The 22268-nt window shown below is 47.2% G+C and overlaps 2 protein-coding genes across 6 annotated transcripts in view; one reads left to right on the top strand and one right to left on the bottom strand.

The window, feature by feature from the left end:
• The first annotated feature begins 373 nt into the window (after positions 1-373).
• LOC130131537 (gamma-crystallin S-like) lies at positions 374-7429 on the top strand. 5 transcript variants are annotated; one of them, XM_056301266.1, is made up of 4 exons: positions 4723-4731; positions 5120-5362; positions 5490-5492; positions 7157-7429. In XM_056301266.1, exons 1-4 carry the CDS (start codon positions 4723-4725, stop codon positions 7427-7429), a joined length of 528 nt encoding a protein of 175 aa, XP_056157241.1. The 5 variants fall into 5 exon arrangements, with proteins under 5 accessions (XP_056157240.1, XP_056157237.1, XP_056157241.1 ...); XM_056301265.1 differs by lacking the exons at positions 4723-4731; positions 5490-5492 and adding an exon at positions 374-382; XM_056301262.1 differs by lacking the exons at positions 4723-4731; positions 5490-5492 and adding an exon at positions 374-382 and having other exon boundaries at positions 5120-5400; positions 7168-7429.
• Positions 7430-8528: 1099 nt separating this feature from the next.
• Positions 8529-22268, bottom strand: part of LOC130131410 (potassium voltage-gated channel subfamily H member 3-like) — a 45372-nt gene continuing 31632 nt past the window's right edge. The window contains exons 10-15 of the mRNA XM_056301086.1: positions 21884-22133; positions 15961-16175; positions 11069-11343; positions 10444-10544; positions 10244-10296; positions 8529-9305 (exon numbers count right to left, since the gene is read on the bottom strand). Coding sequence (XP_056157061.1) covers positions 8529-9305; positions 10244-10296; positions 10444-10544; positions 11069-11343; positions 15961-16175; positions 21884-22133 — 1671 coding nt within the window. The remainder of the gene's footprint in view (positions 9306-10243; positions 10297-10443; positions 10545-11068; positions 11344-15960; positions 16176-21883; positions 22134-22268) is intronic.

Here is a 22268-nt window from a genome sequence, read left to right as displayed (position 1 = left end):
CGGGCGAATCGGGTGCCATTCCAAACATCATGCTGACCTTTCCCTGAGCTGGTGTTGTCGTGTATTGATTACGTCATTACGTCGCGCTTTGATGCGGAACGCGGAGGAAGAATAAATATGGCGTGAAGTGATGAGAAACGTCGCTCTCGGTGTGCGTATGATTTAATTCGGTTCTACTTGGCATACTGTGCAAGTTAGAAGTGTAACAGTGGCGACGAGGGTACTAAATTCGAATAGTTAAATCTGGAAAGTGAGTTTAGTTCGTCCGCGAGATGGAGAACACCAACGTGCCAAAGTTTGATTGCTACAACGAGCCTGCTACGCTAAGGTCCTCGTTGGAGTAGATGGCTAACGGCTTCCGAGTTGTTGGCAGATGGTAAAGGTCTGATAATGACAGACAATGTCAGCGCAAGTAGAAAGATTAGGAGAAGAGCATTACTTTTGCATCACGCAGGGACAGATGTGCAGGACGTTTTCTCTACCCTTGACGACACGGGAGGTCCTGAAGATTATGCCAAAGCAGTGGATGCACTGAATAACTATTTCGTGCCTCAGGTGAATACCGCGTTCGCGCGCCAGGCTTTCTACCAATTGTCACAGAACAATGGAGAGACTGTACAACAGTTTGTAACACGTTTGCGCCAGACAGCTAAGGACTGTGGTTTTGGGGGGGGATGTGTCTAACCAGCTCAGGGATGCGGTGCTGAGTAAATACACGTCAGAATATGTGCGGAGAAAGCTGCTTGAGGAGGGTTCGGGGCTGACTTTAGCGAGGGCGCTAGAGATTGCTGCGCAGTGTGAGAGTCGAACAACAGATGGCAGCAATGAGAGTGAGTAACACGGACGCAAAGGCAACTGAGACTGTGAACCAGGTATCCAAAGGGAAATGGGTCAAGAAGAGCCGAAAACGTGAAGCGGAAGGAAAAGGGAAAGAGAAAGTGTGCTATCGTTGTGGGCACGGAGACCACTTTGCAAAAGATGAAACATGTCCAGCACGCGGGCAAACCTGCAGGAAGTGCGGTGGTAAAGACCACTATGCGAAAATGTGCAAATCTAAAGGTGGCAAACAGTCAGTGAAATACGTAGACTCAGAAAAGGAAGAGCAACAGGATAAAGAATATGCATTTGTAGTACGTGACAGTAGAAATATTGATAGATTAACATTTAATGTGGGTGGTGTAGACCTAGTAATGTTAATTGACTCAGTAGCCCCTGAGTCAATTAACATAGGCATAGGAGCAGTTCTGGTACAGGAACAGCAGGGAGTTATGGTGCCTATATGTTATGTGAGCAGGAGCCTGACAGACTGTGAGAGGAGATATTCTCAAACGGAGCGCGAGGCCCTGGCATTGGTTTGGGCATGTGAACGCCTACACCCATACATATACGGCAAGAGGTTCGAGTTCGACCTGATAACGGATCATAAGGCTCTGGAGGTGATCTACAGCCCCAGATCAAAACCGTGCGCCCGGATCGAGCGTTGGGTGCTCCATCTCCAACCTTATGACTTTCAAGTGATACACATATCTTGTAAGTACAACATTGCTGATCCTCTGTTTCGTCTCCTGGGGGACACTGCAAAGAAGACAACACACGCACATGGAGCGGAAGAATACGTGCGGTTTGTGGCAGTGCAAGCGACGTCCAGGTTGCTGACTACAAAAGAGGTGGAGAGAGCCTCTGCAGAGGATGAAGAACTGAATGAGGTGAGGAAAGCGATACAGAGTGGCCGGTTTGAGAAGTGTTCAGCCTATGCGCTTATCGCGAAGGAACTATGCACTATAGGACAGTTAGTGTTAAGAGGAACGAGAATTGTTCTACCGCAGAGCCTACAGAACAGAGCTCTAGCGTTAGCTTGTGAAGGACATTTAGGTATTGTAGGGACAAAACAGCATCTCAGGGGAAAGGTGTGGTGGCCAGGGATGTACGGGGCAACAGAGAAATATGTTAAGTCATGTCACGGGTGCCAACTAGTGGCGCGGCCCGACGTACCAGAGCCATTGCGGCCCACAGCTCTCCCTGATGGACCATGCTAGGATATTGCCACGGATTTGTTAGGTCCGTTACCAATAGGATATTCTATCTTAGTAGTTGTAGACTACTACAGCAGATATTATGAGTACGAGATCATGTGATCCACCACGACAGACAAAGTGATAGACTGTCTAGAGAACATATTCAGCCGCCACGGTCTACCTGTCTCTATCAGGTCCGACTGTGGACCACAGTTCTTGTCATCACAGTTCCAGGAGTTCTGTCAAGACAACGGCATACAGCACGTGAAAACTACGCCTAAATGGGCACAAACAAATGGAGAAGTGGAGAGGCAAACGCGTCGATCATGAAACGGATACGCATCGCACAGGCAGAGGGACTGGACTGGGAAGGAACTCCGGAGGTACGTCACCATCTACAGATCCATAGACCACTCCACATCGGGCAAGAGCCCAGCCGAACTCTTATTCAACGGAAAGCTGAGAGGAAAGCTGCCGGACATCAGTACACCTAGGAGTGACCTGGAGGCACAGGACACTGATGCAGAGCGAAAGGGGAAGTCCAAAATATACGCCAACGACCGACGCGGAGCCAAACCATCCCAAGTACAGGTGGGAGATGAAGTCCTTTTGAAACAGGGCAAAGCAGATAAGTTCACGACAACTTTCAACCAGACACCACACATGGTAATCAGTAAGAACGGTAACAATGTGGTAGTCGAGTCACCCACAGGAGCTCAGTACTCCAGAAACACAACCCATGTCAAAAGGTACACACAAGCTGAGCTGACGTCATCACCTGCTGGAAAAGAAACACAGACAACATTGAGTGAGAATGAAAACCAGGGCCTTGAACACACAGAGAGGTCCACACCAGAGACACTCAGTCCGGGGTCATCCCCATGCCGACCTCTGACAGCACAGACAGAGAGACCTCGCCGAGAAATAAAGATGCCCCAGAGATTCACAGGTTTTGTTATGAAGTGAATTCAATGTGAGAATGCATATGTTCATGTGTATGGTAATAGAGAAAATTAATACACAATACTAGGGGGCAGGAATGTTTATTCTGTGAGAGAATATGTTATTAACATTCAGATATGACCTGTTGTTTATGTGAAGGAGACATTAGAGTTCTAATCCAAGTAAGGGGGGGATGTCATGAATTGATTACGTCATTACGTCGCGCTTTGATGCGGAACGCGGAGGAAGAACAAATATGGAGTAAAGTGAAGTGATGTGAAACGTGGCTCTCGGTCTGCATATGATTTAATTCGGTTCTACTTGGCATAATGTGCAAGTTAGAAGTGTAACAGGTGTGGCCTCCCCTGCAGGGTTTGAGTTGGTGGCATCACCGAGGATGCTGTCCACCAAGTTTTAGTTGAAAGTATTGCATAAATGCGAAGTCACATTATGGAGCGAGAGAGACAGAGGGAGGGAGAGAGGGACACTCCTTACACTCCCCCACTGAGAACGGTCGGTGACACGGGGCTTAATCTGCTAAGTGGGGACTCTCTCACTAATGCACTTAACGAGAAAACGTCGAAATCTAGGTGCGAAAGATTAAAAGATCGGCGATTCCCTAGCGAGTCGGCCCATTGATGAGTAGTAAGACGGGTTGGTTTACCCGTCAGCTGGACAGGAAGTTGCCTGGCTGTGTTCCTATTGGACGAGCCTTTCGGCGTGGCTCTGGGCAGCTATTGATCATTCTGATATGATGCTGCACGGAGAGAGCTGACTCGGCCACTTTGTCCCCTCAGTGCATCAGCACCTAGTGTGGAGCAGATCTTCACCCTGACTACGTTATAACTACATCTGTGTGTGTGTGTGTGTGTGTGTGTGTGTGTGTGTGTGTGTGTGTGTGTGTGTGTGTGTGTGTGAAAATGAGTGAGCGAGAGATCAGCGGTGTGTGTTAAATTGTGAGTGTTCTGTTTAACATCTATAGTACCGGGCCTATAGCTCCGTGACATCTGTGCAACGTTAAGAGATTTAAATCTTGCATTCATAGCATGTGCATTTGAATGTGTGTGTGTGTTTGTGTGTGTGTGAGAGAGAGCAGTTGTGCATGTAATTGTGAGTGTTCAATTTAACATCTACAATAATTCATAGTTCCATGACATCTGTGCAATGTTAGGAGAAAAAAGCTTGTGTTTATAGTGTGTGTGTGTGTGTGTGAGTGACGGAGAGAGAAAGAGCAGTGGTATGTGTGTAATTGTTCAAAGTGCTCTGTTTCACATCTACGGTACTTTACAGTTCGAGCACACCTCTGCAACAGCGAGACATGTAAAGCTTGCTTAAATACTGCATGAGTTTGTGTATAGTATGTGTAAAAATGTGATATATCAGTGGGTTGTGTGTCCTTGTTGCATGTGTGTGTGTATGTTTACAAAGCGGGCGGTCTGGTCTAAACAGAATCAACGGACGGACGCCTGCTCACCCCCTGGCCTTTATGCGGTGTAATCCCACCGCCTCTTTCTGGAAAAGGTGAATAGCAACGGAATCACTGACTCAAATTTTGGATCTCGTTTTCATGACAAAGCAGTTGTCTCGATGATAGAGGGGGCGCGGTGGGTATAAAAAGAACGTGGGGGCGCAGGGTCTGGGCAGGCACCACTTCACACACACACACGCACGCACGCACGCACACACACATACATACACTCACGAACACACACACAGACAGATCGCGTGCATTCTCAAGGGGGAGACCTCTCCGGCGGATCACAAGATGGGCCGAGTGAGTACCGGTGGAGTCGCACAGTGGCATCTTACACTGTAGTAGTCACAACTTAGTCAGTATTTGTTTAATTTCTTCACTGTATGCATTTGCCCGGTGGCACAAGTGACTTATATGTTGCCTTACACCTTGTCAGCAGTTCACAATTGAAATGCTATGTGGGGTTCAGCTTCTTCTTGGGGTATATGCTCCTATTGGGGTTATTAAGGCTCGATATCTCGAAACCCTTAGAAGAAAAGAAATCCGCTTCTAATATGTGAAAGACTCGATTGTTTGGGTGGATGTTTCCGTGTGGATGTGGAGTGCCTTATAAGTCCAAATGGGACAGTTTGGTGGAGCTACCCCGGTGGTATTATCTAAAACTGGTCCGTTGTCTTCTCCCTCCCAGATCATCTTCTACGAGGACAAGAACTACCAGGGTCGCAGGTATGAGTGTGACAGTGACTGCACCGACTTCCACTCCTACCTGAGCCGCTGCAACTCCATCCGGGTGGAGAGCGGCACCTGGGTGGTCTACGAGAGGCCCAACTACATGGGCTACCAGTACGTCCTGACCAGGGGCGAGTATCCCGACTACCAGCGCTGGATGGGCCTCAACGACAGAGTCAGCTCCTGCAAAATGATTCACTTTGTAAGCCCCCGAACTCTCTGGATAACACCAAGTGAAGGGTTTCCATCCAAACAAGGTATCAGCCATCTATCAGAAATGACCTCCGAGTAAAGTTAACCCTAAAAAGATAACCGAGCAGACTTTTAAGGTGGTAGCCTTTTAAGGCTTTTGCTGACGAACCCACAACGATAAGTCATTTGAAGGTGGAATTGTCTCAATTTAGTTATGAAAGAATTGCAGGTCGCATTTTTCGTCTCAAAAAAATGATCATTTTGGAATGAAACCCTTCAAATGGAGTGTGGTTTTTCTTCTGACACGTCTAAAGTTGTGTTAAAACTGCTTTCAGGTTGACAAAAAGTGGTCTTTTTTTTTTAACCCCTTTCTCATCGAGGGAATGCTATATAAATTTTCATTTACAGCAAGGGTGAGTAATTGCTGTAAAAAGAGACACAGCTACAAATGTCCACATCTGAAAGGGACCGAGTGTCATCGTACACGTGTTTTTCAGCAGACGGCGGTGTCTCGCACCTCGTCCCCACGTACAGCGAGCGAACACTAGTGATTGGAGCACGAAAAATTGTCCAGATATGCCACAAGCGATGTCGCATTGCACGGAGGGGGATGAGATTTGTGGGGGGGTTTTTTGGCGCTGCTTCTCCCTCTGCAAATGCTAATGCATGGGTCAGGGTAGGACACAGCCTCGTTAGGGAAAAGTGAAACGATCTGATGTTAGGAACCGGTGTTAGTGTTTAGCACTGGTCAGGTGAATCGGAAACTTTAAATTGCCCATAGGGATGGTGTGTGCATGAGTAATTTTGTGTGTGTGTATGTAGGTAATTGGAAGTAGGTCTAGTGTAGACTGCAGTGTTTTCCATCGAGTAGTTAGTGTTATGTGTATTTTACGTCATATCCAGATTGGACGCTCAACAGTGAAGTTGTAAAATGGATGCTTGTGTGCCGGTTGGTTCAGCTGATGCTTGCAGGCATAGATTCCTATTTCTACACCTCCTCCATTCAACCCCACCCTATCAGCCCTCCCCATGTCTCTGTCCTCTCTCTTCTCTCCTTCCAGTCCCGTGATTCCCCACCGCTACCCCAGCATCCAAGCTGCTGCTATATTTGGTCAGTCTCGGTGTAGTTTTGTTGCCTCTATATGACCGACACAGGCAAATCAAACCGTCAGCGAGGAGATCAGATGTTGGGACATCATCCTCAGGTGGGATTCCCAGCAAAATTGGATTAAACGATTTACAGCACAAAAACGGGAGTCGTGGCTACAATTAGAGATACCTAATTGCTGTATATCTTGTAAAGAGCTGTTTTTGCCCCCCCCAAAAACAGCACCACATCTATCGATCTTCTCTTCAACACAGATGTGCGAGCCACCCGAAGGTGAACGGAGATCTGTGAGACAAGAGGCGATACTTACGCAAAATGAAGTCGTTCTTTCCCTGCTTTTGTCCACAGGGGGGAGCCGAGGTCAACAAAAATCCGAAACACCTCATAGCGGCTTTAACCCCCCACCCCCCCAACCTTGCTGCGCCATGCCACTGCATATTGCACTGCCTGTTTAATCCCCTACCAGACTTGTCCTTTGCCTTGAGCCAAATCCTCCTACCTCTCGTCTGTCATCACTGCTGGATGTTGTTTCTCCAAACTGCACCCAAAATCCCCACCTAACCCTCGTCTTCCTCTGTAACATGCCTCATTTTATCCAAACCCCGGTCTAAATCCTATCCTCTCCTTCACACCTTGTTCCCCGTCCCCCTCCCCACAATCCTTTCTGTCTCTCTCGACTGACGCCTCCGCCTCCAGGCCAGCGAAAGCCCCTATAAGATCGAGCTCTATGGTAAAGGGGACTTCGCCGGCCAGGCCTTGGAAGCAACCGAGGACTGCCCGTCTGTGCTGGAGAAGTTCCACTGGCGGGAGGTGCACTCCTGCAAGGTGCTGGGGGGCTGGTGGGTCTTCTACGAGCACCCCGACTACAAGGGCCGGCAGTACCTGCTGGAGAAGGGCGAGTACCCCAAGCCTGTGGACTGGGGCGCTGTCTGCCCTACTGTGCAGTCCTTCAAAAGGCTGACCGAGTAGCCACACATACACACACACACACACACCATTCCTCACATTTTTTGTTTAACCATTTGTCTACCCATTTCTGCTTTCGTAACCTTACTGGCTATTGATTTTTGGCTTGGGATGGGCAGCTGAGAAAACGAGACACAAGACACAACCATGGCTACAATAAAACCTGATTGACAAGCAGCTAAAGCGTTGTGTCATAACTGTGTGTGTGTTTGAAATGCACTATAAATACATTTTCAGTGGAATATCGTCCAGTAAGCACAACTGAAATGCACAGGAAGCCGAACTGTAAAACTCTCTTTATTGTCTGACTGTACATCGGTCACCACCAGTGTTCATGATCATAAGTTAATAATGCATTGAGTTTAAAGTATTTACACGATGAACCGCCTTGAGGCCCCCACACACTGCTTTTGAGATGTCTCGGACAAATTTTTCAAGTCGTGGACAGAATCGTATGCCTTGAATAAAGGTCATCTGTCGCACAATGTGACAGTAAGCAGCACGGCGGCCCAGTGGTTAGCGCTGTTGTCTAACAGCAAGAAGGTCCTGGGTTTCGAACCCCAGGGTTGTCCAGCCTTGGGGGGTGGGGGGTGAGGGGTGTCATCCCAGGTCTTCCTCTGGAGTTTGCATGTTATCCCCGTGTCTGCGGTGGGTTTTCTCTGGGTGCTCCTGGTTTCCCCCCACCATCAAAAGAAACATGCATGTTAGGGTTTATACTCCTGCCTGTGCCCCTGAGCAAAGCATGGGAAAAGAACTGGAGTTGGTCCCCCGGGTGCAGCATGGAGGCGGCAGCGCACTGCTGCTAGCTACACAGATCACAGCTGGGGTGGGTTAATTTGCAGTAACTGAGTTTCCCCAAGGGGTTAATAAAGGAAACTTAAACGTAATCTAACTTCACCTTGCACAGCCTGACAAGGGGGAGGTGCTGAGATTTTACCTTTTTCACATCATGTTGTTTGACATGCAATGTTCAACACAGCCACAATACAGTGTGTGGGGGCCTTTGGGTTTGGGCAAATGGGCCTCATGCAGTAGGGGGATAGCATGCCTGTTCACCATGCTGGTCCCGTCTAAGACTTCTCTCTTTTCTTTTTTTTTTGGTTTAAATTGCAGGTCCTTCTTCATCGATGAAGCTGAACTGTGCACTGTGTTCCCCCCACCCCACCTCGTGCGTGTCCATGAGAAGACTCTGGGGGCACGACGCCCCGTCGGGGGGCTGATGGCGGAGCTGGGGCTGGGACTCTGGCCTGAGGGGAGGTTGGTGCCGGACAGCGGGCCGACCCCGGGTATTCAGGTGGGGCATCAGCTGTTGTTGTGGTGTGGCGGGTGGTGCTGCCAAGTCCATTGGTAGGGAAGTAAGTGTGGAGGGTTGCGGGGGGGCTAGAGCAGAGAGAGTGGGAATGGAGATGGATGAGGAGGAATAAGGGCGGGGCACCGCGGTGTACTCGCACGGAGAGCTGTTGAGTGACGGGGGAGCTGAGTAATGGGAGCCCGGGGGCAGTGTGGTACTCTGACAAGGAGTTAACGAATGAGGAGGTGGGATGGACAGGGCAAGTAAGGGGGGCGAGCCCAGCTGGGGATCAAACTGGCCTCGGCTGGGAAGACTGCTCAGCTCCAACACCTCAGTCGTACTCAGGTGGGGAGATGATGGAGCCAGGTTGCCAAGGAGATCCTTCTCTCCTGCACAGTCGAGGGGAGTGGTTTGGGCGGGAAGGGGAGGGGCTGGGGAGCAGCTGTCTGATGACACACTAGGGGGTGGAGTCATGGCACCGCTGGGTACCAGAAGGGTTTGGGGGTTGTGGAAGAGGGGCTTGAGCAGACGTGTCACTTCCTGCAGTTCCTGACTGACAGTAGAAACCTGGCGGGAGAGCACGCTCATCTGAAGAGAGAAAGATGGATAGACAGATGGATGAAAAGAAAAGTGAGGTCAAAACAAAATCTTTGTTGAGTTTGTGTGAATGTGTACGACGTATGTGTTTGTCAAACGTAACAGTCTATTGCGTTGTGAAATCGTAGTTTCTTTGGATGTGAAAGAATTTCAATCTGGGTTTTATGGTCGCAAATGTTGTGTTGGTCAAATTGATGAGTTGGTGATACAAGTGGTGGTCTTGTGAAACCACATAAAACCCAATCTTTAGTGAAATCCCACCCGGGAAACGGTATTGTTTCTCTGCCCTGTGGTCTGTTAGTGGGTTTAATGAAAACTCTCCTCATAGTTATATGTACAAGCTATACAGCAGCCAAAAAAGGACCTTCTAACATGGGGACGAATGAAAATACAAAGTTCATCAACGACTGTTACGGTTTTTGTTGTGCTGGTCTTAAAAGCTAGTCTCAAAAAAAATTTTTTTAGAAAAAGAAACACACACACACACACATGAAATCTATATATTTATATAAAGCAAGAGTGTGTGTTTGTATGTTCGCTTTAAACTCCAGAAATACTCATTGTAGAACAAAAAGAAAGGTATCTTTACAATCAGCACTTTCCAGGGATTGCACAGTTGGAAAAATATTTCAAAAACCAAGTAAAAAATTTCATTTTTTTGCGAAATTGAGTTTATTTTGTGGCGATTCGCGGCGATTAATACACACATTGGCAAAGAAGCTTGATGAATGGATTGAAAATTATGACATTTGATAATTTTCGTTAATAAGATCTGTTTAGTCAACATTCGTTTATCACATGTATCATATCATAAGTTATCCTATATTTCATTGATTGTATCGTAAAGATCAGATTGTGGTTGTGAATATTTTCCCCGGGCAACGCCGGGTACCTCTGCTAGTCTGGATACAATGACGTGTTACCCTTACCTCATGTTTCAGTTTAGCTATTGTCTGCATTGTCTCAGCCTCCTCCAGGGCTCCTGTAAAAACACACACACACACACACACACACACACACACACACACACACACACACACACACACACACACACACACACATCACTTTGAAATCAAATACAAAGAGTTTTCTGTGCTCATGTTTGTGTGTGTGTGTGTGTGTGTTTTACCCGGGCTAGGGCTGGGTGTGAAGGTCCGGGTTACTGTGGGACTAAAGTCAAACTTTTGTGCTGAGGCGCTTCTGCTTTCTGCCTCAATCCCATCCACAAACCTAGATAGGTAGATAGTTAGAAAACAAAAGAGAGGAAGAGCAATGAGGAACAGAAAGAACAGAGATGAAACGTGAGCGATATTCCACAAGGTGGCAGCATATTAACATAATGTGTCAACACGAGGAGGTCTGTACAGTCAATAGAAGCCAAACTGCTTGGTGTCTATTCTCCAGAGACACGGCTTAATTAGTTAAAACTACAAAGAGGTTATCGGGTCTTTTGATGCAGCATTAAGAACAGCAAGCCAAACCATATGACTCCTAGATGTGTTATCAATCGTGATGATTATAGGTAAGTGGCGTAGCAGATCATAGTGATTATAGATAAGTGGTGTCAGAGGTCATTGTGGTTATAGTCGTGATAAGTGGTGGTGTTATAGGTCATAGTGAGGCGGTGGGGTCCAGGTGGTCTAATGACGAAACAAATGATCCATAAATCCGGGCTACCAAACATCACTGCTCGCCCTTCAATTTACCCACCCCACCCCACACACACAAGGTGTCGGTTGAGGGGGTTTTCCTACCGGGGGCTCAGGTCCTGCGACGTGCAGCTGAAGCTGACCACGGGGATCTGCAGGGTGGCAGGCCGGACGTGGTCGCTGGGGGGGCGGAAGGGCCGGGGGGGCAGGAGAGGCGAACGCAGAGGGGAGCGCAGCGGCGAGCTCAGGCCTCGGCCCAGCCTCCCCAGGGGCGGGATCTTGGGGAGGGGGGAGTGCTCCCCCTCCGACCCGGACCCCTCCTCGTCCTCCCTGATGGACGGGAGCTTCTTGACGAGACCGCCGTTGCTCTCCCAGTCCGCCTGATGAGAAAGGACAAGAGCAGAGTGAAGCGTGACAGTGGTGATGGAGAGACGGAGATGGTGGCAAGGGGGCGGGTTGAAAACTGAGGGAGCCGTAATGGAGAAAGAGGTGGAGGTAAAGAGGAGGGTAAAACCATCTACAAAGAGGAAAAAAAAACACTTCAAAAGAAAATCATGAATTAAATGGATAGACAGAGACAGATGGGCAGGTAGACAGATAGATGGATAGGCAGATAGATAGATAGATAGATAGATAGATAGATAGATAGATAGATAGATAGATAGATAGATAGATAGATAGATAGATAGATAGACAGATAGATAGATAGATAGATAGATAGATAGATAGATAGATAGATAGATAGATAGATAGATAGATGAGGCAGGTTTGTTTACATGTTATAATTTCTAGTCAAATTAAGGATATCTGTTATTTATAATTTCACCAAAAGGGGGAGCTCTTGAGCCATTTACAATCTGTGTGTGCGAGTTGCCATTCACAATAGCTGCAGCGGAATGATACTCATTCACTCAGCAGCAGCGGCAGCAGCAGCAGGGAGAAAAGCCTTTCCATTCAAAACCCTGCAATATCACTGCCGACCATTCACACTCCCTAAACTCCATCCCTCTCTGCAGCTCTCGGTCCTTTCATCATCTCGCCCTCGTCTCGCTCTCTTGATTAAAAGAAAAATTAAATTCCTGTCATCCCCCTTTCCCCTCACACCCGCACCTCCACTCCAAGCGCTCCCTCCCTCCTCCCCCACCCCCCCACCCTCTACCCTTGATTTGTTTTCCCTCTCCTCTTCTCCCTCCACCCAACCAAACGTGCACATGGCACGGGGGGTATTTTTAGATCTTTGGGGTCTAATTTTAGAAGTGGCTTGCCTTCGGGGAAGGGGGGGGGGGTTACTGCTGTGCTCTATGCTGTTTGTGTGAGTGTGTGTGTGCATTTTTGAGCATGCATACAAGTGCCATCCTTGATGTGCGGCTCGCCATCAAAAGGGCAGAGTGCAGTTGTGTGTGTGTGTGTGTGTGTGTGTGTGTGTGTGTGTGTGTGTGTGTGTGTGTGTGTGTGTGTGAGTGATCACATGGGTGATGCATACAGAAGATGTTGCACGTGTGAAAATTGTGCCCTACTATATGTGTACCATAGTATCTATGCATGTTGAAGCTATAGTATATCTACGTACTATATGTGTATATGTGTGTCTCCCTGTAGGTTTACATATGTGTGTGTCAGCATGAGTGAATGTGGTACAGCACTCTGCAAGACACTTCATGCATGAATATGGTTGAGTGCTCTGCAAGTGTCCTAGTATTGCCGCATGTGTGTGTATTGTGCTTGCAAATGTGTGTGCAAGCACGTGTGTGTGTGTGTGCTCAATTGTGTGTGTCGGCACGTGTATGCAAATGTTATTCAGGCGCTATCTCGGGAGGGAGCAACTTGGAAATCTCCACTCCTCTCCGCTCCTCCTTCCTTTTCCCTCTTATCTATTTTGATCCTTCTCCATCTCTCCATCTGTTTGTTCGTCTATATTTATCAGCCCGGTCTCCATTTTGAGCTCTGGGCGAGGGGGCGCCACGGAGGTGGGGACAACCCTCGCCTTTCTGCCAGGGCTATTTATAGATCCACGGCACGCTTGGTGGAGCACCATTAATGATACCGCCGCGGCTACTTGTATCACAGCCACTTGGGCCGAACTTAAGCGTGTGTGTGTGTGTGTGTCAGGATGAAAATATGGCTGTCTAACTGTGTCGTCGATATTTGGGGTTGTGTATTGGGGGGTCTCTGCATGTGTAAGTGTCTGTGTTTGTGCAGGTGGGACTGCATTAATAAATGCATTAACAAATGCACATTTGCAAATGGTCAGTGGGCTGCATTTGTGTAGCGCTTTCTAGCCTACCACCACCCGAGGTGCTTTACGATGCACGCCTCACCCGTTCACACACTGATGGAGGAGGCTGCCACGTAAGGCGCCAACCTGCTAATCAGGAGCAGTTAGGGGTTCGGTGTCTTGCTCGAGGGCACTTGTAAGCGAACCCTGAGCATGTAAAAGTGCAGACGAATACAATTGCAAAGTGCAGGAAGGCTTCGGTGCAAATCAGTGAGTTCCAAAAGCGCCTGTGCAGGTTCCTTTGCTGTTGCCGCTACCTTCATAACTCATTTGGGAGTGTGTGTATTTGTGTATGTGTTTGACAGTCTGTCTCTGTGCGTTAAAGGCACAGCTTTTCAAGTAGCGGTGCAACCTGAAATGTGCACGCTCCAGATGTTTTAGTCGACGGGGCATTCTGCATGCTGGGTGTTCATGTCAGTGAGCTGAGCTGTCGGAGTAGCGGCAACCGGTTTAACGGAGGCAATTACAGCCACTCTGGGTGTTGTCGGGCGTAGTGGAGCAGGGGCTGACATGTCGCCGACCCGACTAGACGGGTGTCCCTGTCATTTCCGCAGCTCTCTATTCACTCTGTATGCGACCGCGCTCTCCTTGTTACTGGCTGATGAGGTTTGATCACAGGCCGGCCAATGAGATGGCAGAAAAGGGTGAAGTATTGCTGCTCCACCCCCTCTGCTTATCCGGGGAGGGCTGCAGACTACCACACGCCTCCTGCGATACATGTGGAGTCGCCAGCCACTTCTTTTCACCTGACAGTGAGGGGTTTCACCAGGGGGACGTAGCGCGTGGGAAGATCACGCCCAGTTCCCCCTCCCCCCTGAATAGGTGCCCCGAACTGACCAGAGGAGGCGCTAGTGCAGCGACCAGGACGCATACCCACATCCGGCTTCCCACCCGCAGACACGGCCAATTGCGTCTGTAGAGACGCCCGTCTAAGCCGGGGGTAACAGGGGGATTCGAGCCGGCGATCCCCGTGTTGGTATGCAATGGAATAGACCGCCACGCTACCCGGCTGTTTGGCTTCTGATGGCTGACGTAACTCTGAAATTCAGCCACAACTGAGCAAATAAATAAATAATGTGTAACTGCACTAACATCTCCTCGCAAAACGACTTCAAGTGATTTTTTTATTTGTTTATTTTATTTTTGCTCCTACAGTACACCTACACCGCACATTATCGCGTTCCCAACTTTAATCTGAGACACGGCATACTGGCATCTGCACAGTAATCATCTCTTATAAACATCATTAACATATGTAGCCATATATCATCAACATATATTGAATATGTGTAATTGATATGATGAAGTGGCTTTATCTCTCGGCCTCCTCAGCCTCGGCCCCCGGAGCGCCACGCCTGCAAACAGGATAAATGGCTTGTCTACTGTACCAATGGGATTAATTGAAAAGCACACTCTTGGTGCACACATGGGGATAATGGTTACCTAAACCCACGCTGGATTAGCGGTTTAGCGGTTAGCACTATAGCCACATGCTGCAAGAGGGTCATGGGTCCTGGTTAATCTCCACACAGCCCCTCTGTGTGGAGATTACACGTGCTCTCAATTGCTCATATAAATGAGTGGTGTGTGTGTGTGTGTGTGTGAAAGAGAGAGAGAGAGAGAGTTTTCAGACTGTTCCCGAAGAGAAATCCTTTCAGTTGATAATGCTGAAGTCTGGATCATGTGATGGAGGAGAGGGAGAGAGATCAGAATGAAAAGGCTGGAGACAGACTGTGTTCACACAGAGCTAAGATCTCGCACGCACACACACACACACACACACACACATACTCGCAAAACTATATTTGTGGGGCCCCCTCATTGACTACATTCATTCCCTAGCCCTTAACCCTAACCACGCAAACTACATGCCTAACTCTAACCCTTCCCCTAACCTTAAACTAACCCTAATTCTAACCGTAACCCTAAAACCAAGTCCTAACCCTAAAATAGACCCTTTCACTTGTGGGGCCCCATAAAATGGCCCCACAAGTTAGGTGGTTTCTGGTTTTTCTATCCAAATGGGGACATTTGGTACCCATTAGGATAGTTAAACATGGTACACACACAAATACTGACCAGTATTTAGTCAGTTCTTTTATCTCATAAAAAAAACAAAAACAAAAAAAGACAATTACCCCACTCTTCCGAGCCGTCCCGGTCGCTGCTCCATCCCCTCTGTCGATCTGGGGAGGGCTGCAGACTACCACATGCCTCCTCCAGCCGCTTCTTTTCACCTGACAGTGAGGAGTTTTACCAGGGGGACGTAGCACACGGGAGGATCACGCTATTCCCCCCGGTTCCCCCTCCCCCCCGAACAGGCACCCCAACTGACCAGAGGAGGCGCTAGTGCAGTGACCAGGACACACCCACATCTGGCTTCCCACCCACAGACTCAGCCAATTGTGTCTGGAGAGATGACTGAACAAGCTGGCGATAACATGGGGATTTGAACCGGTGATCCCCGTGTTGGTAGGCAACGGAATAGACCGCCACGCCACCTGGACGCCTTCTTTTGGGCTTGTGTTCATGTGTGTCTACATGGATGTGCCCACGTTTTTGTATGTACGTATATATATATATATGTGTGTGTGTGTGTTTGTGTGCGTGTGCGTGTTAGCCCTGTGATGCACTGGTGGCCTGCTCACTTTGCCCCCCCCACCATGCCACCCAAAAATTAATGAAATGGGTGAAAAGAGACGACGGCGTCGGTTCGGCCTACCTCTACGGCGTGTCCTTCGCGAAGATTGTACGTCAGGTCGTGCTGGATCTCGGTGAGGAACTTCTGGGCATAATCGGGGTAGAGAGCGAGGACCTCGCGGAGACCCTTGAGGCTGATGTACTGCAGGTCACAGTAGGTCAGGGCCTTGACACAGGCGTTGGTCTTAATCACTTCCTCCCGGGTCAAGGAGTCCGAGCCAATCAAGTCGCCGCGACCTTGGATGCAGAGAGGTGACGGAAGAAGAGGGATGAGGACCATTGTTAGGACGAGTTGTGGCGAAGAGTAAGCCCAGTCACACTCAGCTTCATCACTGTTAAACACGGGAGATGTATTGCAACCACCCTTCCAGGCCGATATGAATAAATCCAGTTTATTTCAGAAGAATAATGTGCGATGTGTAAAAAGTAATTTCACACATTATACTCAGTCTGAAGGCTTCCTCACAGGAAGTGGAAAATTCTGTCACAGAGGTGAGAATATTTAAATTAGTACCAGTGAAATGTAATATAAAACAGGCTACAATAATGTAACATGAAACAGGCTAAAATAATGTAACATAAAACAGGCTACAATAATGTAACATAAAACAGGCTACAAAAATGTAACATGAAACAGGCTACAATAATGTAACATAAAACAGGTTATAGTAATGTAACATAAAACAGGCTACAATAATGTAACATAAAACAGGTTATAGTAATGTAACATAAAACAGGCTACAATGATGTAACATAAAACAGGTTATAGTAATGTAACATAAAACAGGCTACAATAATGCTACAATGAACTCAAACAAGCCGTAATAATAAAATAAGATCCATTAAGGAAAACCATAAACATACAAAAGATGAGCACAAAGTAGCACACACACACACACACACAAACTGTACATACTCCTGGAAAATAATAACCACAAATCATTCAGACACTCATGCCCCGTTTAATTAAAAGCCAACACACACACACACACACACACGCACACACACACACACATATATATTTATATATATACGTGCACTCTGCCTTGATTGCACATAATAAAGATGAAAGAGAATTTAGAATAAACGCAGTCTGACATGAAATACCAGAATCAATTGTGTGTGTGAAGCAGAACGCACACTTGGCAACAAACAATGGGTTGTTTTTTTTTGACTCGGCACCGTAGTATAAATAATCAACACAGAGTGAATTATTCAAGGCCCGCTTTAAAGTTGACTTCAGAGGGGGCTGGGGAGGAAGTGTAATTGGTCTGGCTGGACCCAGCCTTCATATATACGTGCACAGACACACAAACACGGGTGACAAAACTCAGGCCGGGGCGCATGCGCATCGCACAAATCCTGCCCCCCCCCTTCCTCCTCCTGTGCTTCCCCTTCACCCCCCCATGCTTTGTCTACCTCCGTCTTCATCCAACAGACACAGGTAACACATACACACACACACACATACACACATGTTCTGCCACTATCTCACACACACAAAAGTACATACATACAGACATTTAAAGCACACACGGGAAAAATCTCTCTCTCACATGCACACAAAAATCTCTCTCTCTCTCTCTCTCTCTCTCACATGCACACAAAAATATGCTCTCTCGCTCTCTCTCGCTTTCTCTTACACACGTTCTGCCTCTCTCATGCACAAAAGTACATAGTCATTGAAAGGACACACTGAAACAAACACACTCTCTCACACATACACACAAAAATACAAATACACTAATATCTACACACATGCTCTCTCTCGATCTCTCTCTCTCTCTCACACACACACAAACACACACACACACACAGAAATACAAATACACTGATATAGACACATCTCTCTCTCTCACACACACACATACATTTTGCCTCTCACACACAAAAGTACATAGTCATTTAAAGCACAAAGAACACACTGAAACAAACACACACACTCTCTCTCTCTCTCTCACACACTCACACACGTTCTGCCTCTCTCACACACACATTCTGCCTCACACACAAAAGTACATAGTCATTTAAAGCACACACTGAAACAAACACACACACTCTCTCTCTCTCTCTCTCACACACAGAAATACAAATACACTAATACACACATGCTCTCACACACACACACAAATACAAACACACCAATAGAGACACATGCTCTTTCTTTCTCACACACACACGCGCATTCAGAAATACAAATCCACTAATATAGATACACATGCTCTTACACACACACACACACACACACGCATGCACTCTCTCTCTCTCTCTCTCAAATTGCTTTGGCGGTGCCGTTTTGGATTTGCAGCTGCTCTGTGCAGAAGGCAGCGGGGTTCAGAGAGGTAGAGAAAGGAAAGAGGAGAGGCGTCCTGCTGCTGCTGCTGCTGTCTGTACGCCGTCACACAGTCTGTTTACATCTCAGCATGATCAGAGTGCTGCTACCCTGCCACTGCCCGTCAGTTACTCATACTGCGCCGCAGCGGGATCGTCCTGTCTGCCGCTCTTTGCAGAACATGGATCGCGTGGGTCTCCGGTTATCACCCACTTGATCTTGTTCCAAGCGTTTGAAAATTAGCCAATAAGTGCACACCTGTGGTCACGATTACTAATATTAGTGTGCAAACCAAAACTCGGCACACAGGTGTTGCTTAGCAACCAAATAAAAATATGATTGATCAAATATTTGAGTTTCTTTTCATTACGACTGTTTATGACCACTGGTATTATAAGAGAACACAAACCAGATAGCAAAATTGCTGTGGCCTGGACCCGTCCCACACCCGACACTTCATCCAGCCCACATACCACGTGGAATTATGGCACTTGGGCGGTCAGCTCCTGTTTGCCAGATCTGGGCCAGAACCAAGCCATAGCAATGCCGCATATGCCATATATTTACCAAAGGTGGCCCATATTTGTTTTGTGATATTTGGGCCATATTCACCATTTACTACACGGGCCACTTCAGGGTCACATCCAGATTACATGTTGCTGAGAGCACCGCATCTTTGCCAAAAAAGGCCCACATTTGATTTAGCATATTTGGGCCATATTTTCTATTATACATGTGGGCCACTTCAGGCTCACATCCATTTTGTCCGGGCCAGGAGAAGGCCATCAGTGCCGCATCATTGCCTGAAGTGGCCCACATCCGGATGCTAGCTGGGAAAGCTATGCCTTAAAGCAGAGCCGGCCCAAGGCTTTATGGGGTCCTAAGCGGAATTTGATTTGCCCCCCCCCCCCCCACGAGCTAACAGTCGGTTATCAACCATAATGTCTTTGGTCTACATTACATCCAACATAACCTAGCTAGCATGCAGGAAAGTTTGTGTGTTATTTAAACATCCTAAAACAGCATTGACATCTTAAATAATCATAGCTCGATGAATAGTAGCAATAGACATGACTATCTTAAAGGGGTAACTGTCGCTACTGGTATATTTTGTTAGCTAATGTTAGATTAAAGCACTAGCCATCTAGCTAGCTAACTATGCTAGCTGACGTTAGCTCACCATACCTTGGCTCGTTTTAGGCATCTATTTAACTGTTAGTGAATGTCCATGATAACATGCCGTAATTGGTCGTGGAAACATACCTTTATCCTGCTGTTTTTTGGCCCAGGGATTCATGGGGTGAATGAATTTAAGAGAAGTTTGGCTGAAGAACCCAAGTCCTCAGAGAAGGACCCAGTAGTGTGCCCTTAACTTTGTTTCTTCAGGTGTCCAAGAAAAACTGGGAGCTTCAAAAAGATTTGTTTAACGCGAAATGAATGCATACAAACTTGTCCAAATTCCCTGCTAAACACATGTCAAATTGCATTAGTATCATTAGGATCTGATGTTGTCTAACCCCAAAAGGGGGCGTGGCTATGACATTTTGCGAAGTACCCGTATGTGCCGGTCTGGTCTGAGCGAAAAACCAACAGCTACAGACAAGATGGCATCGCTTCTCAGCCTTTTGGCTAAGATCAAGTGTGTGTGTAGACAAGATGGCAGAAAGTGAAGTGGTAGGCAGCGAGTGTGAATGAGACTAACTGTGTCCTTTAGTGCAGGTAAATGGTGCGAAAACAAAAAAAACAGTCGATGTATTGACCTGCGATCCCGATGCTTCAAGTCTAACTCGCCATGTCAGAGCAATTTTGCAGCCAAGATTGAGGATTAAATAGTTTTAGTCGCAGGGCATCCATGAAATCATCCATCCTGCTTTAAAGCCGACTTCACAGACAGCTATCTTAGTTGTATGAGAATTTTTAAATCGCTAGAATGAATCGTTAATTTATATCAGCATCAATCTTCCTAAGTGTATTTCCACAATGTGGTCGCAGCAGGCAGGTGGGATTTGGGAATCAGAAAACAGGCCGAGTGTGTTGTCTGCACAACTCACAACGCAGAACAATTTAAGATTGAATAAATGCCGGGTTAGCTTGTTATTACTTTAATAAAACAGTTGCCGTATAATCAGTCATCATTCTCTGAGCATTAAAAATGTTTGCTGAGATCTGAATGTAGCCTGCATATGCTCGGGGGCCATTTCAAACTACAACAACCTGCAAAGCCCCAAAGATGAAGGGTGGTAGTCTAGTTTATCAAGCTGGGTTGAGGTCGGCCGCTATTGAGTTTTGAATTGACCCACGGAGTCGAAGTGATGTTCACATCCGGCCATCTTTCCTTGTTAAAATGTAGAATGCTGCCAGTTTTCCTCCCTGGTCACCCTGGTGTGTAACATATGGTAAAGTAATACAGAGCTGTCAGGTCATTTATGTGTTAAGCATGATATATGGGATATGTACTTCAGCTGTCTGCAGTTCGGCTGAATAAGACCTATGGGCTCTGTAAACCTCTCTGACACACATATTTAGAAGCCCTATTCTAACATATGTATGTTCGTGCATGGTTAAGCTGCATGATTTTGGTCTTCGTTTCTCAACTACTGCTGTTCTCAACTTATTTTCTTGCAGCGTTGAAAGAACGTTGTGCCCTAATGTATGGGGTAATACAAAATTTAGTTGTTTTTTTTTTAATACTGTTTTGCTCAAGACCTTGAGTGTGCAGGTTATGACCCACCTCTGGGCCCCTGTCCACCAAGAGACACGGTTATATAAGGCACTAACAGGCTCCTTTTTATGATCTTATACTGATGCCTTACTCTAAAAATGATCTAGCCGGGTTGTGAAAGAGCCTCTGTGAATGCTTGTCTTGCTTTATTCCACAGTATACTGAAGAGAGCGCCTTATGTTTACGACTAAGGACAAAGAGGAAGAGGAAGACATGCACGATGATGTGTGTGTATGTATTGAGTATATGGTCTGACCTAAGACAAGTCCCTCCAGCTATTTCCACCTCAAAACTGGGCATCATATGTGTGTGTGTGTGTGTGTGTGTGTGTGTGTGTGTATATATATATATATATATATATATACCATATTTTCAAAAGGATCCTCATGAAAAGGAGATTTTTCCAGTACCAGTCAAATTATACATCCATCCATCCATTATCCAAACCGCTTATCCTGCTCTCAGGGTCGTGGGGATGCTGGAGCCTAGCCCAGCAGTCATTGGGCTGCAGGCGGGGAGACACCCTGGACAGGCCACCAGGCCATCACAGGGTCAAATTATACATATACAAACAAAAACATATCTATGAACAGTAACATACAAATAGATCTGGGTATAGATTTATCTATATGGTTAAAAAAAGAAAAAAAAGCCTGTATGAGGTTAATGGCAAGTATCATCGCCAGACTCTTTCACTCGAACAGCGAGTACTTTTTTGTCATGGAACGGCGAACCGCAGTAAGATATATTGTCAAAAGCGGTGTTTCAGTGGAGTAAATGGAGCAATTTCAGCAGGGAAACCTAAACACAGGAGACAATGTCATACCATCCAAACATCATGACAGGGTATTTTCGCTTGATTCAACCCGCCATATTGTGTTGATATCTCACCCAGGATCGCCAGCACGGTGCTGTCCTTCAGGACTTCCATGGAGCCGGAGCAGACGAAGTAGATGGCTTGGAGCGCGTCCCCCTGTCGGATGAGGAACTCCCCAGGAGCGCAGAAGGAGGTCTTGATGATGAGGGAGAGGGAGCGCAGGCAACCCCTACTGGCCGACTCGAAGAGCGACAGCTGGAGCAGCTCCTTGTTCAGGTGCATGGCGATGTCGGCCCTCAGTTCATCTGGGAAGTCCTTCAGCAGCTGCGGAGTAAGTTATCATTCATTCGTTCGTTACTCGCACCCGCTGTCAGGGTCACAAGGTGGCCCGAGCCTATCCCAGCATGCACTGGGGCAGGCCCATATACAATCACTCACACGCTATTCGCACTTATGGGC

This window comes from Lampris incognitus, chromosome 21 (assembly GCF_029633865.1).
Source record: "Lampris incognitus isolate fLamInc1 chromosome 21, fLamInc1.hap2, whole genome shotgun sequence".
Classification (NCBI taxonomy): Eukaryota; Metazoa; Chordata; class Actinopteri; order Lampriformes; family Lampridae; genus Lampris; species Lampris incognitus.
Note: the sequence above shows the minus strand (reverse complement) of the source record. Positions and strands in the feature narration are given on the sequence as shown.

Coding starts and splice junctions, on each gene's coding strand:
- LOC130131537 (XM_056301262.1), top strand. Junction 5,401..7,167: donor TGGATAACACCAAGTGAAGG/GTTTCCATCCAA, acceptor GGCCAGCGAAAG/CCCCTATAAGATCGAGCTCT.